The sequence below is a fragment of the Rhamphochromis longiceps genome, linkage group LG23 (assembly GCF_057381845.1).
Source record: "Rhamphochromis longiceps isolate RC_006_pf linkage group LG23, R_longiceps_female_GT1.1, whole genome shotgun sequence".
Classification (NCBI taxonomy): Eukaryota; Metazoa; Chordata; class Actinopteri; order Cichliformes; family Cichlidae; genus Rhamphochromis; species Rhamphochromis longiceps.
In genome coordinates this window covers 33,638,972-33,658,009 of record NC_140578.1, presented here as the reverse complement: position 1 = coordinate 33,658,009, position 19,038 = coordinate 33,638,972, and the positions used below count along the sequence as shown (strand labels likewise).

Genomic DNA, 19,038 nt, shown 5'->3' with positions numbered 1-19,038 from the left:
ATAAATGTCAAATGTAAACTGTCCATATAGGTGACTGAATATAGGCTTCCCCTTCCCATAGGGGCTTGTACATATTGTACATAACAAATATGTGTCAGTTACTTAAAGAACATCACGTGATACCCCCTACGGGCATTCCGATGTACGTCTTGGTCCAGTCCCAATGTGCAAACTGATGCTCTCACAAAGTCTGAGGCTCTCAAGTATTTTTGAAAAGCTTTCATGCAAATAGAAGTTAAAACACGTTCTTTATTGCACATCTAGTTTAATCAGCCGTTTCTTTTTATTGGAGAAAACTGATGAGACTATTGCAATGAGCTCACTAAGTGACTTCAGTGAACTCTGTAAGGCTTTACAGAGAAACAAACCAGGGCCCTCTCTCGTTTCACAGACGACATTTAACATGTTTAGCAGTCACAGCAAGTATTCCTATTTGCTCGGAAGATGAAGGCGAGGCCAGAGCAGCTGTTTGCTATCTGCAACTTCACCACTAGCTGCCCTAAGTCGTACACACTGCTTTTTTAAAGGTTTATATATAGACTATATAGAAGTGGGTGTAGTCATTCGTTTCTCTGGACTGCAGTGTGAAGTCAGCGTATGCAGATTGATTCATTCCCACAGCCAGCCTCAAAGAGCTGTCTTTTTCTTTCAGCACCAGTTGCTTTCCTGTGCTTATTAGTTATTCATACACTGATCATCATCACTTGCTTGTTAATTCAAGAAGCTGGATACCTGTGAATTTACATTGTAATTTTAAATGTTCTTCCGGGACTGTGGCCGATATTTGATGTGTGAACAGCATTAGCTTTAAGAGATCCTCCAAGTCCATCACTAGAAACACTGTTTCTCCAAATAACTCATTAAGCACAAATAGTTCAGACATTCACAGTCAGCTTAGATATGTCTTTTCTAAACCACAGTGATTTGTATTTTTCTCTGCCAGATGGAAATGGTTTGTTTTTTTCTGTTTCAGTTGGTTAAACCCCCTGTTACAGCTTGGCCAAAAACACAGGCTCGAGAAAGGTGACATGTACAGTGTCCTTCCGGAGGATCGGTCTGAAACCCTGGGAGAGGAGCTGCAGAGGTACTTCAGCAAAAGGCTAATGTGACAAAACCAGAAGTGGTGCTGGTTAAGAAACATGTCTGTTTGTTTCAAGTTAATGTTTTATTTTTTTATAGTGTGGATTGCCATTCTGTCAACCTGCCACTGCTTGTAATATCAAGTGCTTTCGAGGGTCTGATAATTGTGTTACTGACCTGCTGCTAATTAACCTAATTAGCCTCAAAGTCCTCCAGTTGTTTCTTTTTAGTGCCACTTACCTTTGCAGCCTTCTCTTGCCCTGTCCCAACTTTGTGAGATATGTTGCTGCCATCAAATTTCAATGCAAATAATTTTCATAAAATAGTAAAGCACCTCTGTTGGAAATGTGTTTATAAATCCTGGGCTCAACTAATAAATTCATTTGATTTGCAGATGTTGGAACGAGGAAGTAAAAAAGGCTTCAAAGGAACTATGGAAGCCGCAGCTCTCCAGGGTTCTTATAAAGTGCTATGGAAAGTCCTATGCATTAGCCGGCCTATTTGAATTTTTTCTGGTATGTTGTGAATATTTACAATTGGCACCAGTGTTAAAACAATCATTCATGCACAGGTCGTATTTGAGATTTTGTGCGGTTTTCTGGCCATATTATTTCAGATGAGCTAAAATAAAAAGGAATACAGTAGTTTTACTGTATTATGGTATTACTAGCAGATATTTGAACCAATTTACCACATCCAGTACTAGTAATGGATAGAGTGAAGCTTGTTTGCATATTCCATTATGTATTTATTGTCTTTGTCGTAAAGGAGGCAATCAAAGTGATCCAGCCACTTCTTCTGGGAAAAATAATCCTTTTCTTTGAGAATTATCACCCAGATGATCAGAGGAGTCTTTGCATGGCGTATGTTTACGCTGCTGCGATGTCCATCTCCACGTTTGGACTGACTATCCTCCAACATCTCTACTACTATCATGTCCAAAGAACAGGCATGAGGATTAGAGTGGCTATGTGTCACATGATCTACAGGAAGGTCAGTGAAGATTCAGAAAATTTGCACAAGAGATGCAAATTTTTGAGCTCACAACTCTCAGAATAATTTTGTAAATTTTTCAAGCTGTTAAGTAAAAATGTTCTCATCAGGCTCTTGGTCTCAGCACTGAATCCATCGGACGAACAACCACCGGTCAAATAGTGAACCTACTTTCAAATGATGTTAATCATTTTGATGAGGTAAGGCAACAGATGACCTAAATTTGTAAGGGTCAAGAACCAACTCGAAACTACATTTGGAGAATTGTAACCGAGACAACAGAAGGACAGAGGGTTAACCTGGATGTACCCTTTGAAACCTTTTTTCATTAGGTATTTGAGTAGATGGGTATTTGTGGTAAATACAGGGTTTTTTTTTAGATATTATTTAAAAGTTACTACACTAACTTGCCACAGGAGAATGATAAAGATGAAAAATCTGAACTCTTGACCCTCTGCTTGATGTTATACACTCAACAAAAATATAAACGCAACACCTTTGTTACTGCTCCCATTCCCCATGGGATGGACGTAGAGACCTAAAATTCATTCCAGATACACAATATAACCATCCCTCCCAAACAGTGGTCACAAATCAGTCCAAATGTGTGGTAGTGGGCACATCTGCTATATTGAGATAATCCATCCCACCTCACAGGTGTGCCACATCAGGATGCTGATCTGACATCATGAGTAGTGCACAGGTGTACCTCAGACTGTCCATAACAAAAGGCCACCCTGGAATGTGCAGTTTTTTGCGCTATTGGGGGTCTGGGGACCCAGAACCGGTCAGTATCTGGTGTGACCACCATTTGCCTCATGCAGTGCAACACATCGTCGCATGGAGTCTATCAGATTGTCAATTGTGGCCTGTGAAATGTTGGGCCACTCCACTTCAATGGCTGTGCGAGGTTGTTGGATATTCGTGGGAACTGGTACACGCTGTCGTATACGCCGGTCAAGCACATCCCGAACATGCTCAATGGGCGACATGTCTGGTGAGTATGCTGGCCATGCAAGAACTGGGACATTCTCAGCTGCCATCTGCCCTGAACAATGTGAACCATGATTCATCCGTGAAGCGCACACCTCTCCAACGTGCCAGACGCCATCGAATGTGAGCATTTGCCCACACAAGTCTGTTACGGCGACGAGCTGGAGTCAGGTCAAGACCCCGATGAGGACGACGGGCATGCAGTCAAGCGTCCCTGAGACGGTTTCTGACAGTTTGTGCAGAAATTGTTTGGTTGTGCAAACCAATTGTTCCAGCAGCTGTCTGGGTGGCTGGTCTCAGACGATCTTGGAGGTGAACCTGCTGGATGTGGAGGTCCTGGGCTGGTGTGGTTACACGAGGTCTGCGGTTGTGAGGCCGGTTGGATGTTCTGCCATATTCTCTGAAACGCCTGTGGAGACGGCTTATGGTTGAGAAATGAACATTCAATGCACGGGCGACAGATCTGGTTGACATTCCTGCTGTCAGCATGCCAATTGCACGCTCCCTCATTGCTTGTGGCATCTGTGGCATTTTGCTGTGAGACAAAACTGCACATTCCAGGGTGGCCTTTTGTTGTGGGCAGTCTGAGGTACACCTGTGCACTACTCATGATGTCAGATCAGCATCCTGATGTGGCACACCTGTGAGGTGGGATGGATTATCTCAATATAGCAGATGTGCCCACTACCACACATTTGGACTGATTTGTGACCACTGTTTGGGAGGGATGGTTATATTGTGTATCTGGAATGAATTTTAGGTCTCTACGTCCATCCCATGGGGAATGGGAGCAGTAACAAAGGTGTTGCGTTTATATTTTTGTTGAGTGTATATAGGGCAGGGAAGAGGTCTGGAAGTGTCAATATAAAGCAAATCAATACAAAGTTGTCCAGAGAGATCACATTTATTGTATGACGAAACATTTCTGTCCACTTCCAGGATTACAGCACACCATCTATAGAGCATAAGGTCTGGCGAGTCCCTGTTCAGACGGTGGCATCACAAGATGACTGATTTTGAGCTAATACAAGACCTCACAATAACTTCTAATCAATGAGATTGACTGAGAGCAAACCTTCAACTGATAGCTAGCTATGTCATAAGGATGTATATAGGCAATTTTTGTATGGGTAGGACAATTAAGTTTACTTTTGTCTAATTCACAGGAAGTTGTTTTCAAAAATATTAGGCAGGCATCTGAATAAAACATCTGTACTTCCACAAATGAAACATGCTCATCCACCCTGGTTAACTGCAGTCAGGCATTAAAAGCAAGTCTCTGCGGCTATTTTGTTAATGCCACAAAGGAATCATTTTTGGGATAGCTTAAAGCCTGACACGACTGATTAACATGTGAGGGTGATTGCAGTCACACGAGAATCACAAGCATCTTAAAGCTGTTCTATCGGCATGTAGTTACCCAACACTTTATTGAGTATTCCTAAAATTTGTTGACCATTAGCACATTTCTCCAAATCTTGGGCATCTATGTTTGCTTACATTACAAGCTCCTTATGGTGACTGACAGTTTTATCCAAGTTGTGACCGCCACTTCCAAATGTCACACACTTTTCAAAATGTCATTTATAATGACCTCTACAGATTACACTCACACTGCACTACTTGTGGGCGGGACCTCTGCAAGCAATGGTGATCATCGTTTTCCTTTGGTATGAGATCGGCCCCTCGTGCCTGGCAGGTGTGGCAACAATTGCAGTTATGATGCCGATACAGACCTGGTTTGGAAAACTCTTCGGCATCTTCAGGTAAAGGATAACTGGAGAAGTACATGGATCTTTCAATCTATAGACCTCTCAACGTCCAGCAAGAAACAAGACCCGACTGCAGGACTCATAGGCAAATTGGGCAAATGTAAAACACACCTTTTTATTAAAGTAGAAGCCCGATGTTCACAAGCTCCAAAATATCCACACACAAAAAAGACTAATCCAGGAAATTCCAAAACCCGAACTGAGACATACAAAGGTGGTTAAACAGGCAGACTGCCAGACTACTTCTTGGATTTTAGACACAAAGGTGCATTGCTGCCCTCCTCTGGTACTTCGTAAACCAAGGAGGTCAAACTCATTTTACCTTGAGGGCCACATACAACTTACTTTGATCTTAAGCAGGCTGGACGAGTGGCGCTGTGATTTTTCTTTTCTAAAGAAATGTTGCTGTAGTAAATGAAAGACATGTTCGCACAAATTCAATTGTAAGAAATGTTTGAAATTACACAAAATGTTCTGGTAGCTCATTGCCCAGACTCTCCTGTAATTATAAAGCAGGAAGTGTTTGTTAATACACAGAAAACCTTCTGTTTCTCTTGTTTTCTTACTGTGGGCACATTATTTTACCGAACTTCTGCAGAGTTCTTCCCAACTCGGTTTCAATTATAGAAAGATTGGCACAGTCAAAAAAAGTCCTCCACTGACATCTCAACTCTCAACAAATTTCCCAAAATACTCTCTGTGTAACTTTTTTTTTTTTTTGGCTTTTAGCCTTTTGTGCTGTATCCATTTTGAGTTTTTAACCTCAGCATGCTAAGTGCACAGCTGATCATCACACCACTGTGACAAAAACTACTTTTTTTTGAGTTGTTGCATTTCATGAAGAATGTAGATTTATATGATCTCTCTAAAGAGTATGAGCTCTATTACCTGATCGAAGTGTGTTTAAGGTTCTGTATAATCAGTCTGTATCAGTAATGACCTTCATCGTAGTCTTAAGGATTGTCCTATGTTAATTTTTTTCTTTGGGTCAGATGAGTAAGTGATGGATGGAGGGAATTTTACTGCAGTCATAGAAATCCTAAACCTTGTTGCTTTGGCATTAGACACATTTGATGCATACAAACCCACACATAAACTCCTCTGTAGGACTCCCATTTTTAACTTTAGTGTATTTTATGTCCACCTAGATAACTAGGGAATGTTAAAGCTGATACTGAAGCCATGCAAATATTTTACAAGACCGGAGCTAATGTAGAAATCAGACAGGAAACACCAGGGAAACAAGACACAGCTGAAACTAATCAGATGATTACAAAAGAAAGTAAAACTAAATACAAGACCCAAGAAACAAATGACAACCAAAATAAAACAGGGAATGAATAACCGAAACACTCAATATGACAAACTAAAAACAAGGAGAGGAAATAAGGGAACAAGAGCCAACAAGAATGAATCAAAGAAAATCAAACGATGAAGAACAACCCAACCAACAGAAATAGAAACTTGAACTAAAAAGATTCGAACTAAGAACTAAATGTTCCCTATGAATCTAAAAACATTTTAAAACAAGTTCCAAACTCTGAAACCCGAGTCCAAACCCAGGACCATGACAGGGCCTGTTTAACAATGTTCAATGACTGTGTCTATTTTCTCATGCACTAATATGTTATTTATAATGTATCATTAGGAAAACTAGCGGCCTCAATGACATGTTGTGGAGTTTTTTGTTGTTGTTTTTTGGCAGGAGCAAAACAGCAGTCCTTACTGACAGCAGAATCCGTATCATGAATGAAGTGGTGTCTGGCATAAGGATAATCAAGATGTATGTCTGGGAGAAACGGTTTTCAGCCCTGGTGACTGAAGTTAGAAAGTAAGGATGAGAATCACAGACAAACTGGTAATGTTTTGACACGAATCATTTTCTGAACCAGCAGAATACTACTGCATATATTATCCTTTTTTGGTACCCCTCTCCATCATCAACTGATTTAGCCCTCAGCTCTGACAGGCTCACGGGGTATTGTCGTCAAAACACAGGGAGGACGACAATACCAAGTTTGTGAATGAACTCCAGAATGAGGCGACATAGGATTTTCAAATTCAGACCAATGATGCACCTACTAGAAATCTCAGATAAGTTCAAATCCCGCTGACCTTAACCCCAAGGTCAGAGGTTAACTTTTCTGAAAATCACTTAGGATTTCCACGTTTTTCACATAGGTGCAAATGCTACAACTCTTACATAAATCCTCCTTTTGCAACATGTTTACATTTTATGTTTGCTTGTCTTTTCTTCAATTTGTGAAAAAGTTTATATTACTACTTTTTTTTCTGGGGTGTTCTTAATTGGTACTGTTGTCCTCCTGCTGAAACTCATATCAAGAGTGATCCCTAAACTCAGTGGGAGGTTTGGATCCTGCTGTATTGGATAACCAAGAGTACTTAGACAGAACTTATGCAGGCACAGGGAGAACATGGGAATTCACAAAAAGCTACACTCTGACTTTTCTTTCCTTTTTCCTTCATAACTTAAAAATTAAATATATAATTACTGTCATAGACATATCAAAGTGAAACCGATGTTGCTCAACATCCTGCCAAATTTAAACTTAAAACTTTGCTTCAACTATGTAATCCATCTACATATGTTCTCTTATGTTTGTAGGAAAGAAATCAGTCGGATATTAAAGAGCTCCTACCTACGAGGACTCAACATGGCTTCCTTCTTTGCCAGCAGCAAGCTCATAATCTTTGTTACCTTCACGGTCTACACTCTTTTGGGGAACACCATGACTGCCAGCCAGGTGTTTGTCACCATGTCCCTGTATGGTACAATTAAGGTCACCCTGACCCTGTTCTTTCCTCTGGCCATTGAGAAGTTGTCAGAGACTGTAGTGAGCATTCGCAGGATTAAGGTAATTAATTTCTGTCATAAACTGTAGGAAAAGTTGGCAATCCAGTAGTCATGTCCAAGATAGTCAAACAATTTCCAAAGCTGGTGTAAAACCATGTTTATCATTTTCCCAGAATTTTCTCCTACTGGAAGAGATTGAGAGAAAAAACATTATGTTGCCTTTGGCGGAAAAGGGGGGAAACTCTATTGAGATCGAGAAACTGACCTGCTACTGGGATAAGGTAAATAGTGTAATATATTTCGTAGCGGTGTAACATATTGTTGTAGAACAATGACTGTTCCTGCAAACTTTATAGTTTGATGTAGTACTTACTGCCATTTTTGTCTTTGTTTAGAGTTTGGATGCACCATCTCTTCAGAATGTTTCCATCACAGCAAAGTCACATCAACTTCTGACTGTAATCGGACCAGTGGGGGCCGGAAAGGTCAGTAAACTTGTGTAATCTATTTTAGCATCCACCCTAAGATTATAGGAGTCTTTAACCTAACGGTTTATTACCGGATTCTTATACGCTGCTCAAAAAATAACCACTTTAATAACATATCAGATCTCAATGGGGAAAAAAATCATCATTACTGATGTGCACTGAGTAATATGTTAGGTGGTGCAACCTGGCAACATTGGATGAACTGAAACATAATGTCCCACAGGTGTTCTATTGATTTAGGTCAGGTGAGTGTGGGGGCCAGTCAGTGGTATTAGTTCCTTCATCCTTCAAGAACTGCCTGCATACTCTCACCACATGAGGTTGGACATTGCTGTGCACCAGGAAGAATCCAGGACCCACAAGCATATGGTCTGATAAAGTTCAAGGACTTTATTACAATATCTATTGAAAGTCAGGGTGCCGTTGCCTAGCCTGTAGAGGTTTGTGCATCCCTCTATCAATATGCCAGTGACTCACCACCAACCCAGTCATGCTGAATGATGTTACACAACATACGTTTTTCCACGACTTCTCCAGACCCTTTCAGTTCTGTCACATGTGCATGGGTTAAGCTTGCTTTCATCTTTGAAAAGCACAGGGCGCAAGTGGAGGACCTACCAATTCTGGTATTCTATGGCAAAGGTTAGTTGGGTTCCATGGTGCTGGGTGGTGAGCACAGGGCTTACCAGAGGGCACTGGGCTCTCTGGCGCCATCATTGTCATTTTTATAGGGTTTTGGCAGTGATCATCCAGTTTCCTTTTGTAAAACGGAGCAGATCCCAGTCCTGATGATGGGTTAAGGGCCTTCAACAGCCTTGTCCAGGTCTCCTAGAACATTTTCTTGTCTCCTGGAATTTCATTTACCGTTTTACCATGTGGGAGATGGACTACCTGTGCAATCTCTGTAGGGTCCAGGTATCGACTAACAACCCCCTCTGCTATTTGACTGATCACATCAATATCCCAAAAGTTTAACTGACTAGTTGACAGACTAGTTACACAATATGGGATCAACAAGAAACGAATTTTGGAATATCAACAAATTAAATCCATAGTAAAAAAGAAATTTAATCCCAGTGAAGCTGAATTACAAACACCACCAACTGTGGTACAATTTTTTAGTCTAAACCCCCCCAAATCATTGTCTAAAATATACAGAACACTTTCTAAAATAGATGAATCAATATCCCTTCCTATTGCAAAATGGGAACCAGATTTATCAATCAACTTAGACCCAAACCTTTGGTCTCAGATATCCTTAAAAACCTTTCAATGGATCAGAAATCCCAGTTTGCAATTAATACAATACAAAATATTACACAGAGTGCACTATACTGGTCATAGGATGTTCAAGATGGGCTATACGCCTTCCAACAACTGCTCACACTGCACAGCAAATACAATGGACAATTACATCCACGCTCTTTGGTTCTGTCCACCAGTTCAGAAATTTTGGCGTGAGATATGTGTAGACTTATCAAAGTGTCTGAAATGTAACATTCCAGCCTCCCCTTTAATATGCTTGCTGGGCAACTTGGATGAGGTCACTGCAGAAATAAACACAGCCCACGTTGTTTTTATGGCCCTATGCATTGCCAAGAAAATGGTCCTCATTAACTGGAAAAATAAAAATAATCTTAATTCTAACCAATATAAAAACCATCTAATAGATCACATTAGTCTTGATACAACCTCTGCCATCACATTTGATCAATCCCTTTGGGCTCCTTTGATCGGCTTCATCACCTAGTGGGGGTGGGGGGTCATGGTTTGGTCCTGCCTTCGCTATTGTAGTTGATATGGGGGTAGGGACGGCCTTAGGGTGTCTGGGGAGTCCCTAGGGATGTTTCCCTGGAGGGCCTAACCTGGGGGATGTGACCATGACCTGGTTAGGAGCTCTGGGGCTCTTGGATGGTGTTTTCCTTGTGGCTGCGTACAGCGGAGATGGGAGAGGGTCTGTGCTGGCGGACGTTGGTTACTGGCCTGGTAGCCTGGCTGCCCCTGGGAGGGTCCGGGACGGGCGTGGAGGCTTGGGGGTCTGGGGGTGCTCCGCCCCCCGGTCTGGGGTGCTGGCCGGGCCTTGGGGGCTTGGGTCCTGGCTGTTGTGTCGCCGGAGCAGTGGGCGGGTGGGTGCAGGGGGGCTCGGCCCCAGTGCAGGGGACCTCTGGTGCATCGGCCCAACTAGGGGGCTCTTTAACTGGTGGGGAGGTTGTTATATCTTTGCAGGTGGTCTCCTCACTACAGGAGCTCACTCTGCAGGTGGGGGGGGGGGGGGGAGAATGAACTCAACCTGGGTATCTATTGTCTTGTGTAGTTTGGGAGATGATTGGATGATGGGGTGGGTGCAGTTTTCTCTGGGGTGGAGTCAGGAGGGCTGCCCCAGACTCTGTGGGGCTGGGCGGTGCTGCTGCTGCGGGCCCCGGTCCGGATGGGCCTGGGCCCCCTTGCCCTGGTGGGTTCCAGAGTGTGGGGGTGCCTACTGGGGTCAGCGGGGGAGCTGGCCCCAGGGAGGGGCCACTTGCCCCTCCCTTTCTTCCCTCCCCATCCTCAGCTGCCTCCCTATTCCCGCTCTACCACACCCACCCACACACGCAGGGCTTGGGGTGCAGGTATGTCACCAGGGTGCAGGGGAGGCACTCCCTCTCTGTCCCCTTCTGGCCGCCTGTGCCTCAATTTTATTCTGCAACCTAGACATCCACATTACTCACACTCTCACATAACACATACATATAGGGCCTTGGGGGTGGGCACGTTTTACAGCATCCAGAGGATGGTTGGTGTATTCCAACCCACCTCGGGCGCTGATGCCCTACCCTCAATTTTAAATGTATTTAGACACTAAGGGTTTTCGGGAGGAGCCGTGCTGCTCTCTGAGAGGAAGCTAGTACCATGCTCTCCTGAGTTTTAAATGCACTTTAGAACAGCACACAGCAACACTACATATGAGCGGGCGTAGGGAGGTTTGAGGTCTTCACTCACCCCGGTTCTGTTGGCCGTCAGGGCTGGGGGGCTGGGAGGAGGTGCTGGCCGTCAGACTGGGGTCTGGGATGCGGGGCCTCCCTGCTACTGCAGATAAGGAGGTGGTCCGCTTGCCTCCACCCCAGAGAGAAGGGTTACATCTCCTGGGTCTAGGTGTGGCTTGCCCCTCTGAGGGCGGGGGTACCTGGACCTGGGATATGGAGTATGTTTGGGGAGTGCGACTGTCTGTGCAGTGTCTATTTGTGTCTGTCTGCACGTTAGGTAAGTGCCGAGTATTTGTGTCCGCGTGCGCCTGTTCGTCTGTGTCTATATGTCAGGTTGGGTCTTAGACTCAACCTCTCTGGGTAGATCTCAGGCCCTCTAAAGTACGGAGGCCTATCTCCCCTCACCACACTCCCTGCCGGTGGCTGATGCCCTCAGACCTTGGTGTGTTGGTGGTCCTTGTCGTCTGGGGCTGGGCACTCATGTATGTACCGGCTCACTCCTGGTGGCCAATTGGTGGGACCTGGCGCCTGTGGCCCGGCTGGGCCCCTTCCGGGGGGTGGGATGGCCTCAGGCCTCTGGCCTCTGGGCCTGAAGCTCGGTCCTCTCTGGCACAGCTGGCTGCCGGCAGAGCCCGCGGGCACGCCACTGCAACCCCCTCTGGCCTCTGCTCCGTAGCTGCTGGATGACCTCTCGTTTGGGGCTCTACTCAGCTCTTCCCAGGAGGGTGGCACGGTTCCCCCCCTTTTGGTGGTTCTCCTCGGGTCCTTGTACTCTGGGGCCTCTGGATATCTGGGGCCTGGATCTCCTCCATACCTGCTTCATACCCTGGTGGACGGGGCTATGGCTCCCCACACTCCCTAGCAGATCGTTACACGGAGAAACCTTTGGAATACAAGCATGCTGATCCACACAGGTATGCACACAGGTGTACACACGGGTATTCACAGACACGGACTACACCTTTCTTGGCTGCTGCCTCAAAGCACATTGTGTGCTGTCTATCTTGCGTGCTGCACAATATCATTTAATATTTAGTATCTACTGTTATCTACAGCTAGCTAGTTTATTGTGATGGTGCTGTTTTTATTATGTTGCTCTTTTTTTGTTTGCTTTCTCTTCTGTTTTTTTTTTCTTCATACAGGTGATCCAGGTGTTTTGTTTGTTTTTCTTTCTTTCTTCCCCCCTTCTCACCGTCTCTTCTCCCCTTTGGTTTTCTTTCTCTCCCTCTCTTTCTTTCATTCTTTCTCCCTGTCCTATCCCCCAGTCATGTCTGTCCCGTTTATAGCAACCGAAAATAAAATAAATTCATATGGACCAATATGGCAAGGCCATGATGATCCACTTGGTAAAATAAATCCGCTTGGCATCTTTCTTGGCCTTAAAACAACAATTCTGATGGCTAAAGATCCAAACGGGACACGAAAAAAAAAAAGTTTAACTGACTCGACTTTATTTAAAAAAGATCCTTTAATTCTTTCTTTTAACAGTGTGCTTGATTTCATTTGTAAAAGAGTGGAGGTTTTTTCCTTTTTTTTCTGTTTTGTTTTTTTCTGTTACTGCATAGAGTCCTATGAAATATGTGGCCCATGATTCAGTACCTTGTACATTCACATTTAGCAAAAGTAGCTAAAGATCAGCTAAATCTGATCTGTATGACTTTATCAGTCATTATTCAGTTTATTCAGGTTTAGAGGCATATGTTTATACACAGCTCTTTTATGGTTCTGCCAAGGTGTTTGAGTTGTGTTGAGGTCCAGAATTTGTCTGGGCCATTGCACCATAGCAACTTGGAAACAAAGTGCTAAACCATTGCAGTATTTGTCACTGACAAAAAAAAAAAAAAAAATGCAATTTACCCAGCTTACATGCATGACATCCATGTTTTCCTCAGTCATCCCTGCTAAGTGCAATCCTGGGAGAGCTTCCTCGTGATACAGGCACACTGAAGGTCAAAGGTCAGCTAACCTACGCATCCCAGCAACCGTGGGTGTTCCCTGGAACCATTCGCAGCAACATCCTTTTTGGGAGAGAACTTAACCCAAAGAAATATGAGCAGGTCCTTAGAGCCTGTGCTCTGAAGAAGGTGAGCTAATGTGTTCTATCAAAACGGAATATTGTGTTCATGACAATGTAGAAATACTACTTGAAAAACTATGACTGAAAAGCTTCTAAAGCCTGAACTACTACTGTGGATTTCATGGACCCGGACTTTACAGAGAAGCAGATGCATGTCCACAACTCAGGCTTCTTCTAGTCATGATTCTGGGTTTTGTACCCAGCGTTTTTCAGCTTTGGAATCTCAGTCTTCAGTTTGATATTTTCTGTATGACCTTGTTGTAACCTATGTTGTAATTTTCTGTTGAATATTATGTTTGCTTGGGTTGTGTTTTCATTCTGATTTTATGTTTTGTATTCATAGTTTCTTTGTTAGTTATTCTCAGGTTTTTCCTTTCCTCTTATGTTTTTAATGCCTAGTCTGCGTTTCGATCATTAATACTTGTCCTGGAATCTCTATCTGTGCTTATAGTACAGGATAGCCTATTTTGCTAATATTCTGAAGAACAAAACCAAACTGCCAATATTTATCAAATGACTAAAATGTTCCCCTATTTTTGGCATTCACATTTATTTTTGTTACACGTACATTTTGTGCAGGACCTGGAGATGTTCCCAGATGGAGACCTAACACTGATTGGAGACAGAGGAGCCACACTCAGTGGTGGACAGAAAGCTCGTGTAAACCTGGCGAGGTACGACAACAGTCACAGCAGTTATGTCATTGTTATGCACAGGAGAGAAATCCATTTTTAGTATAATCCTCAACAGATTTGAATTCCTTCTCTGAGTTATTAGGCAGCCTAAAATAGAGGCAGCAATAACCTATATGTTCGGGCAATTTTTTTAAACCTCCAGGTATGCACACTACTGTTGCTATAGTTGTTCTACTTCACATGCCATAATCAAAGCCCTTTTTTTTTACAGGGCTGTGTATGAGGATGCAGACATCTACCTCCTGGATGACCCTTTAAGTGCTGTGGATGCAGAAGTTGGAAAACATCTTTTCGACAAGTAATGACTGCTCACAATTATCTGTGTCCCAAAGAGATACCCATATGTATTCATACACATGAAGTATAGTATATTCTACATGCTACATATCTCTGTTTTATAGAAACGAAGGGAATTATTAATTGTAAGGTTAGATTTGAGTTTTCAATTCAACACCGGTCATTTCATGGCACTTTATACTGTAAAGTAAAGACCCAACAATACTATCACTGATAAACTTAGAAGTGGGATTATTATGCTCACATCAAGCCATGATTTTTATTTTAGTTGCACTGCATGATTGGCAGTTCCAAATAAGCATTATTTAACTGTTACCAGTCCTTTTAAAGCCTCTCAGTTGACACAGAGATAAGGAGAAAAAGCCATAAAGATTTCTTTAAGTACATACTGCTGAGGTAATGCACACAGATCCTTTTCTGCTCTATCACAGCCACAGACTTTTTGCTTTTTTCCCCCTGTAGAAATATATTTTCTGCCACACATCCTGTTTGACCTTTTAAATGTTCTCTTACTCAAATTTTACACAAGTCAGCTATAAATGTGTCATAGTTCCAATATTGTAATCACTTTAAACAAACGCAAACAATGAATCTGGATCTTGAGGACTGAGCTCGCATTACACAGCTGCGTTGTGTCGTGCAGTATGGACCTATATGAGATTTTTAAAAGGAGAAAAGTTCCACTTCTTATTTATGAAATGTGTACACCTGTCTGTGCTTATGATCAGGTGTATCTGTGGCTTGCTGAAGAACAAGTGTCGTATCCTGGTCACACATCAGCTGCAACATCTGAGGGAAGTTGACCAGATCCTGGTCCTGAAGGAGGTTTGTACTCCTGCAAAAGAAAATTGCTTGAAGGAAGCCTGCCTCCTGCTTCTTAACCATGCCATTGCAATAAATAAAGCATTCCCACAGCAGAATCCTGCCTAGTCGGTCAGACTTGGCCTGACATGGTGACAATAACCTGATCAGCTGCGACATTAAAACCACAAAAAAGGTTCTCACCCATTCAGTAATGAACCTGGGCTGTTTATGTCACAGTATGGCTGCCGACGGACAGCCGACTGTGAGGAGTGAGGACGTGGAAGTGCAGACATGCAAAGAGACAAAACTTGAGCATAACAAAAATGAGCTGTTTATTAAGGCTGGCAAAATGGTACAAAACAAAAGGCAAAGACGAAAGTAAACAATAACCTAAACTGGGTGAACTAAGATTAAAACATGACCTCACAAACCTTGAACATTTAGACCTGGCATGGATTCCTAGAAAAACCTGGAAACATGACATGAACATAGCAGACGACCACCCACTGGAGGTGATCAGGGGAAGTGGAAACACATAGGGACACAGCTGACACAAATTAACATGTCACAGGGGAAGAGCAAAACTAAACACGAAGAACATGGGACACCAGACCTCTTCAAAATAAAATGGGAAACATAACGAGACACAGACGTGACAACACAAGCTTGACAACATAAGAAACGCAGATATGAAACACATGAGGGGTGAGGGAGACTTAAAAACAGGGGTGAAGACGCAAGGGGAATCTAATAAACAGTGAACTGTAACGGCAACCTATGCACAATAGAATTGAACTTAGAGAACCTAATAAACTTAAACATAAACATACTCAAAACATTGGGCCAGAAGACCCAGAATCATGACAGTTTAGTGGTTTCATGCACCTGGACATTATCGGTCCTGTGGGTTGCCTGCTGGGGCTTTGGCTTTTTAAAAGAATGTTTGGGGCTGGTTTAGCTGTAAACTGGGGAGCTCTTGTCCATTAGATGTATTTGCACTTGTTGAGAACCTGTTGTTTAGATGGTGATATGTGTATATAGGACCACGAATGTCAGGATCCAAGGTTTCTCAGAAGAGCTGTCTTACACTGTAAGGACATAACTGCTACTCATCTGTCTGTGGTTTTATTAATGCTGTCGCTTGTGTCAGTGTTAGTCATAATCCTATATATGTATATATGTATAAATGGTGACATTTCAACCATTTCTAAAATCGAAACAAATACGAAGCATTTTGACCACAGGTAAAAGTATTTTACAAATCTGTGCATCCACACCTAAATGCATTGTGATCACTTATGCACAACTTTTTAAGTTCAATTTAAGAAATCTGATCATCTTCTCTTTCAAAAATCTTTCTGTGCATACACATAACATCACTTTAATTTTCACTCACAACACCATGGTTGTACAGGACTGTGGACCATCCTCTGAAGTGGGTATATGCTAATCCATTTAATGTGAAATAAAACTTTGATGTTAATCTTACTATTCTCTGAAAACAGCAACATTATTGTTAGCTTAATTGCTAATCCTGGACATTTCTGCTCTCAGCTGACATCAAGTCAGACAAACCTTGGCAATGGAACAGTGGACAGTGGAAGCACAGATGTCCCAGTTTTCTGCTGGGACTTGAACACAGCTTAGATTTGTGGATCTGTGTGAAACTACCTGGGTCTCAAAACCCTATGTGGACATGCGATGTGACCTGTATGTAATGAATGATTCGTGCATGTGCACTTAAGGTTTTGTAAGTGAGGCAAAGGGTTATGTGTATTTTTAGATATTTGTGTGCACAGGAAGATTTTTTGAAAGAACATAATCAAATTTCTGAACTTGAAGTTGTGCGTAAACAAGCAGCATTTATTTAGGTTTGGATGTACAGATTTATAAAATGGTTTTCCGTGTGGTTAAGATGTTTTGTATTTGTGTTTGGAGCACACATTTGGAGTTCCAAAGTTTCATTGACCATACAGACCCACCCTTAAGATTGACCTCAGTACTCATTCTTCTCGGGTTTTATGAGTTTGATTTCTTTGTTTGGAGAAGTTTCAGTAAACACTTTCCTACATTGAAGCCTTTGACGCCTTTGACTTCTACCTGTTCCCGTGTTTCAAAGGGAGATGTGGATTGTATGCACTGGGTTTTAGGGGGTTATAGAGTCCCAGATTCCAGATTCACTTGGTTAAGTGCAAAGGTTTGTCTTGGGGTACCCCTGTAGGGTAGAGCCTACAGGGGTTACAAACAGTGAACAACCCCCTTTCCCCCCATTGGACTATCCATATACCAAAAGAACAGCAGCCTAGATGTCCAGTAACTGATTTCCTTTGTTGCATCTTTAGGGTCAAATCATGGTCCAGGGAAGCTACAGTGAGCTGCAGTCCTCTGACCTCGATATGGTGTCCCTGCTGAGACGTGATGAGGAGCAGGAGCAATTGTCTCCATTTGCTGACCCAGAAAAACTGTCTTTACAAAGTCGGTGGACAAATGATTCTCACAGTTCACACTGTTTCCTCAACTACCCCCTTCCACCAGAAAGCACCTACACTGAGCATCTTCCTGTATGTATATTTACTAAAGAGATTGAACATTGCTATTTTTACAAAATAGTGTTGTTTTACCTTCAGTTTTTTAAAAATGTAATTAATTTTCATAGACCCCCATGCATTGTCCTTTCTCTTTTTCTTTAAAGTTTCTATATGGTACCATGGTATATAAACAAGTCCATTTATTACTTCTTCTAATATGTGACATTTGTAGATATTATCTGATAGCCATTTGGCTAGAAAAGATATGCTAACTTCAGGTAGCTATTGGAGAAGTTCACTTACTCTAAGTCAGGGGTGCCAAATCCCAGTCCTCGAGAGTTACTGTCCTGCAGCTTTTAGATGCATCCCTACTCCAACACAGCTGAATCAAACGGTTTGATTACCTCTTCAGCATGCCATCAAGTTTGGCAAAGGCCTGATAACAAGCCATTCATTTGATTCATTTGATTTGAACAAGGATGCATCTAAAAGCTACAGGACGGTAGCTCTCGAGGACTGGGATTGGGCACCCCTGCTCTAAGTAATTAGTTAATGTGTTAATAAATGGTAAATGGCCTGTATTTGCATAGTGCTTTACTTAGTCCCTAAGGACCCAAAAAGTGCTTTACACGACATTCAGTCATTCACCATTCACACACACATTCATACACAGATTCACACACTGCTGATGGCAAGCTACATTGTAGCCACAGCTGCCATGGAGCGCACTGACAGAGGCGAGGCTGCCGGACACTGGTGCCACCGGGCCCTCTGACCACCACCAGTAGGCAACGGGTGAAGTGAAGGGGTGAAGTAATAAAATCATGAAAATGTATGAAAATTAAAACAACACAGAAAATTTAACCCCAAATCAACTATCTCAAATCCTCAACCTCTTAAAAAGTAAAAAAAGATGAGTGAAGAAGAAACACTTAGCGCATCATGGCACCCTAGACCTATTGCAGTGTAACTAAAAGAGGCTTGAGGGTCACCTGATCCAGCTCTTACTAATGCTTTATAAAAAGTCTAATCTTAAAAGTAGTGATGGTGTCTGTCTCCTGAATCCATACTAGAAGCTGGCTGTACAGAGAGGGGCCTGAAAGCTGAAGGCTCTGCCTTCCAAATATTGTAGCAACAACAAGTAAGCCTGCAGTCCGAGAGTGAAGTGCTTTATTGAGCTGATATGGTGCTGTGTGGTGTTCATTCATGGTACATGATATGGTAATGGATGGTACATATACACTGCACTTATACACTTAACACTGAATTACTGCATCCATGTAATGTGGTGTGTAGGTAATCAGCATGCAGGCACTGTAAAGTTGTTACTGAAGCTAAGATTGCTTTGATGGCAGCTTTCAGCTCATCTTTATGTGTCCATTTCCGCTCCATGTGAGGTCTCCCAATTTCTTAAATCAGCTATTCTTGACAATCCTTTCAACAGCTTTGAAAGAATTCTCACCTTTTCCTACTCTACGGTTCCTTTCAGTCAAATTTCACGTTACATGTAATAAATATATAAGAAAAAACTAT

At 42.6% G+C, this 19,038-nt stretch overlaps 1 protein-coding gene across 1 annotated transcript in view; it reads left to right on the top strand.

Annotated features, from left to right (window-relative positions):
* LOC146642424 (ATP-binding cassette sub-family C member 4-like) overlaps positions 1-19,038 on the top strand; it is a 53,834-nt gene that overhangs the window by 9,903 nt on the left and 24,893 nt on the right. Inside the window, exons 2-15 of the mRNA XM_085397166.1 lie at positions 974-1,084; positions 1,475-1,595; positions 1,849-2,073; positions 2,184-2,273; positions 4,669-4,832; positions 6,544-6,669; positions 7,465-7,714; positions 7,827-7,934; positions 8,049-8,138; positions 12,997-13,188; positions 13,761-13,855; positions 14,088-14,174; positions 14,902-14,998; positions 17,320-17,538. Of these exons, the coding sequence (XP_085253292.1) occupies positions 974-1,084; positions 1,475-1,595; positions 1,849-2,073; positions 2,184-2,273; positions 4,669-4,832; positions 6,544-6,669; positions 7,465-7,714; positions 7,827-7,934; positions 8,049-8,138; positions 12,997-13,188; positions 13,761-13,855; positions 14,088-14,174; positions 14,902-14,998; positions 17,320-17,538 (1,975 nt within the window). The remainder of the gene's footprint in view (positions 1-973; positions 1,085-1,474; positions 1,596-1,848; positions 2,074-2,183; positions 2,274-4,668; positions 4,833-6,543; positions 6,670-7,464; positions 7,715-7,826; positions 7,935-8,048; positions 8,139-12,996; positions 13,189-13,760; positions 13,856-14,087; positions 14,175-14,901; positions 14,999-17,319; positions 17,539-19,038) is intronic.